We start from the raw sequence: 5,000 nt of genomic DNA, 5'->3' as shown, positions 1-5,000 counted from the left end.
TGTCGCTATATGGGGGTTTTTATTACTAATAACATATAGCAAAAAAATCGGGACCAGAGGTCAATGTCGTTATCCAGAGGTTGCACTGTATGTATTTCCATGAAGAAGAATGAAAGCCTGTTTAAGTTGATAACCTCTGGGTGGGGTTCCTGACCTCCCATAGTGGGCAGGGAGGTACTTACTGTGTCTTCTATCTCCCTATATCTATTTTCCAACTTGCTTTCTGTCTTTGTTTTGGAATGAGATTACTTGAGTTTTGTTCTGAAACATTAAAATGTATAGTTAGTTTTAGGAGATATATTTTTCCTTGTAAATCATCTCTCTGATGTGCATTGTAATATGTTTTGTTTACATATTATGATTTGTAAACAGTTGAGTGTATTCCTCTTAGTGGGGACCTGTGCTCATGTCTTGATGACTATTAGGTGATCTCAAATTAAGTACTTTGTGTACTCTTGGAATCTACATCCATTTCCTTTTTGAACTAATTCCCTTTGTCTTACCTTTTCTAAAGTGCTTTAATTGTAATTTTAGAAGTTGTTACTAACCCATTTTCTTCCTTTTTACTGGCATTGATATGACCTTAACTCAGTCAACCCTAACAACAACTATATCCGTAGTTTACCCGGGTTACTTTTACCCCATGCTTATTTATTACATGTTTATGAGACAAATTACAGAAGTAGTATCAGAGCTAATGGTAGTTCAATAAAACTATCTATGCACATGTTCATTTTTGATACATTTTTTTCCAATTTTGAAAAGTAGCAAAAGACTCAAGGGTTGAGTGAGTTAATGTGTTGCAAGCGTGTTGATAACCTGTCTACAACAGATTTTTCTTTTTGCATGGCCATTTGGTTCCATCTTACTACACGTTGGACTGTCATTCTCTTAGAACTCGTATTTGTGAGTTATGTTTCCATCATAAAAAATACTTAATATATACAGTGCAACCCCTGGATAACGACATCGCCCGGGACCGGAAAATTATGTCGTTGTCCAGGGTGTCGTTATTCCAGGGTTTTCAAGATGTCGGCAAAAGGGGGCGTGTTGAGACCCGTGATAACAGTGTCTGAGAGAAATCACATCTCAAAAACGTTAGAATGTGTATTTCTCCTGTTAACAAAGGGTATAACAGTTACGCTTTCACTCTCCAATGTGTATTGTCATTGTTTTGATCATAAACAGTTCCCAAACGTCATTCGACGACACTTAAAGGAAATAATAAAAACCAAGTGCCAACTTGATAATACCACACAAGAACACAGATACACACATTTAGCTTTGGTTTTAATTCAAGTCAAATCCATGCGATACTACTTTTGATAAGTTTTGAATACCAAAAATTTTATTTAAGTGCATCAAAATTCACAAGTAGATCTTGAGATATACAATCTACATCCATTTCCTTTTTGAACTAATTCCCTTTGTCTTACCTTTTCTAAAGTGCTTTAATTGTAATTTTAGAAGTTGTTACTAACCCATTTTCTTCCTTTTTACTGGCATTGATATGACCTTAACTCAGTCAACCCTAACAACAACTATATCCGTAGTTTACCCGGGTTACTTTTACCCCATGCTTATTTATTACATGTTTATGAGACAAATTACAGAAGTAGTATCAGAGCTAATGGTAGTTCAATAAAACTATCTATGCACATGTTCATTTTTGATACATTTTTTTCCAATTTTGAAAAGTAGCAAAAGACTCAAGGGTTGAGTGAGTTAATGTGTTGCAAGCGTGTTGATAACCTGTCTACAACAGATTTTTCTTTTTGCATGGCCATTTGGTTCCATCTTACTACACGTTGGACTGTCATTCTCTTAGAACTCGTTGTATTTGTGAGTTATGTTTCCATCTTAAAAAAGACTTAATATATACAGTGCAACCCCTGGATAACGACATCGCCCGGGACCGGAAAATTATGTCGTTGTCCAGGGTGTCGTTATTCCAGGGTTTTCAAGATGTCGGCAAAAGGGGGCGTGTTGAGACCCGTGATAACAGTGTCTGAGAGAAATCACATCTCAAAAACGTTAGAATGTGTATTTCTCCTGTTAACAAAGGGTATAACAGTTACGCTTTCACTCTCCAATGTGTATTGTCATTGTTTTGATCGTAAACAGTTCCCGAACGTCATTCGACGACACTAAAAGTAAATAATAAAAACCAAGTGCCAACTTGATAATACCACACAAGAACAGATACACACATTTAGCTTTGGTTTTAATTCAAGTCAAATCCATGCGATACTACTTTTGATAAGTTTTGAATACCAAAAATTTTATTTAAGTGCATCAAAATTCACAAGTAGATCTTGAGATATTAAAAACAAAAAAGTAAACCTAGTAGCTATTAGCCACAAAAAGATAAAATTTGGACTGATGTTTTTAGAGAAACAACTGATTTTTAAAATGAAAAGAATAAAGTGAAGAGGTTATTGTTTTCTCCGTTATTCCAACATACCATAAGACCATGAATATCCATAATTGGACACGGCATTGCTTGATATCAGTTCACCTCCACTGACCTCAGACAAGTAGCTAACATGGAAAGTTAATGGACCCTTGAGAGTTCTATCCACTGATAAACTTCTTTCTCTGTGGTTCCATATGAACAAGTGCTAGTTCCATGCAGTGTAGTAAACATGTGTTCTGATTGGTCAGTAACAAAGCGATCTCATTGGGAGGGGGAGGCGTTTTTTGTAAGTTAAGATTAAGACTACGAGATGACGATGGTCGGTTACCAAGCATTGGTACCAACCGCCTTTTATTGTAAAAACGATGTCGCTAAACAGGGGTTTTACTAAAATGTATGTCGCTATTTGGGGGGTTTTATTACTAAGAACATATAGCAAAAAAATCCGGACCAGAGGTCAATGTCGTTATTCAGGGGTGTCATTATCCAGAGGTTGCACTGTAGATCTATTTTTTTCTATCACATACAGGTTTTGTATTGACAATGGTGCAATGATTGCCCAGGCTGGATGGGAGATGTTTAGAACAGGAGTGGTGACATCACTGAAGAATACATCCTGTACACAGAGGTGAGTGCTGGACTTTGAAATGAGATCCTAGACCAGTTTTAATGCCATGTAACACTTTTTGACTCGCTGCAAAATTTCTTTTTAAAAATGAAGCTTTAAATGCTTGCTTCTGTAGCATTAAATGGACAATTACATTTTTATTTGATCAGTTGCGAGTCTCTCACAAAGAACTTTCCAGCATATCTATCTGATCTAACTACATTTTGTTACTATTCACACATTTTAGAAAATTTCCTAAGATAATGCTATAATTCAACCTTCAAGGAGCAATACTTGATTAAAATAAGACAAATCGAAAAGTAAGTTTTATTTATTCTTTGCAGAAAAAACAAATGGGTCAATAATTTAAAAAAGAATATTTTTTTTGGTGCCATTTTCTCTATTTCAGATTTAGGACAGATGAAGTAGAGGTCAATTGGAGGGAATGAGTCATCACAATCCTTGTCTTCGTCAAAACTTTTTTTTTCCCAATAAAAGCTAAATTTGGATGTGCATTTTTTAAAAAAATGAATTTCTTCTCGTGTACGAGTATGTGCAGCAATGTGGTCTAGTGGTTTGACACTCGCTTTCAGATCGGAAGGTCCTGGGTTCGAGCCTCGCTCAGAACATAGTCGAGTCCTTGGAAAAGGCTCTTTACTCACATTCTCTCACCGTCTAAAGTGTAAATTGAGTACCTGGCCGTTAACAGCGTTGTCTCTGTCTGAAAAAAAATAATGTAATATCGCCTAACAGGCCTCATGTCTTGTTCTACTTGTTACATGTTGCTGTTGGTCAGGAACCCTTTGTAAAGCGCTTTGAGCACTCTCAGTGGATATTGATATTGCGGTCTATAAAATTTCAATATTTAAATTTATTTTTTTATGTGATATTTCTTTGGTGGAGATCATGGGTGAGCAGGGAGGTCACTTGGTGTATCTTCTTCTCCCCCCCCCCCCCCCCCCCCCCCCCCCCCCCAATTTGCTTTCTGTCTTTGTCGTGTAATAAGATTACTCAATTTTGTCCAGGCCGTGGCAGGAGTCCTTGGCATGGAAGGAAACAGTCAATTATATATTATAATTATAGTTTCTGAGGATGATCTTTTTTCCCTTGTATATCATCTCTGGTATGTGCTTTTATATTTTTTTGTTTGTTATTGTTATGAATATATTTTATGGCCTGTAAGCATTTGAGTGCATTTCTCTTAATCTGATCCTGTGCTTCTGTCTGGATGAGACCTTTAGGTGATCTCAAACTAAGGATATGGATAGTGTGCTCTTGGAATCTGCATCTGTTTCTTATTTGAACCATTCTCATTTGTCTTTTTTTTTTTTCGCGTGCTTTTAATTATAAATCATGTAATTTTGTTGCTATGCCATTTTCTTCCTTATTACTGCTGCTAAAATAACCTTATGTTTAACAAGCACTGTACTGTAAAACCTTTATAAAAACACAAAACAACCGGATGGAGGTGGTATTTCGATACATTTGCTCAAATTGATTGCCAATAAAATTGCCTTTCAATTTCAATTTAGCTTTTATATAGCACAATATCCACTAAACGTGCTCAAAGCGCTATACAAGGGGATCCTGGCCAATAGCAGCATTTAACATTTAGGACGGGACACGACACGTGTCTGGTGCAGCGCTTGATTGGTTTAGGTCATATTTGTTTAATCCTAAACAGATTATTACGGTGGATAATATAGATCTGAGGAAACCATTCTTGATTGTGGGGTTGCCCCAGGGTTCAGTACTTGGACCCGTTCTTTTTGTTCTGTACGTTGGCCCTCTGTCTAAATCATAAGTTTTGGTCTGTTGTACCATCAATACGCTGATGATACGCAATTGTACTGCGTTTCCAATACGAGAAATTTACAAGAAGTATCAGCCAATAGAAAGAATTGTATCTAAAGTGTTAAGAAATGGGTGAATAAGAACCGATTGAAACTGAATGATGATAAGACGGAGGTGCTGTAT

At 36.4% G+C, this 5,000-nt stretch overlaps 1 protein-coding gene across 4 annotated transcripts in view; it reads left to right on the top strand.

Annotated features, from left to right (window-relative positions):
• LOC144977198 (putative tRNA N6-adenosine threonylcarbamoyltransferase) overlaps positions 1-3,532 on the top strand; it is a 162,863-nt gene extending 159,331 nt beyond the window's left edge. For all 4 annotated transcript variants that reach the window (XM_078922147.1, XM_078922146.1, XM_078922144.1 and 1 more), the window contains 2 exons: positions 2,946-3,044; positions 3,433-3,532. In XM_078922147.1, the coding sequence (XP_078778273.1) occupies positions 2,946-3,044; positions 3,433-3,472 (139 nt within the window). In that variant the 3' untranslated portion in view covers positions 3,473-3,532. The remainder of the gene's footprint in view (positions 1-2,945; positions 3,045-3,432) is intronic.
• The last annotated feature ends 1,468 nt before the right edge of the window (positions 3,533-5,000 follow it).

Source organism: Berghia stephanieae, chromosome 7, assembly GCF_034508935.2.
Source record: "Berghia stephanieae isolate SIO BIC M18660-M18661 chromosome 7, UCSD_Bste_1.3, whole genome shotgun sequence".
In the NCBI taxonomy this organism is placed as follows: domain Eukaryota; kingdom Metazoa; phylum Mollusca; class Gastropoda; order Nudibranchia; family Aeolidiidae; genus Berghia; species Berghia stephanieae.
Note: the sequence above shows the minus strand (reverse complement) of the source record. Positions and strands in the feature narration are given on the sequence as shown.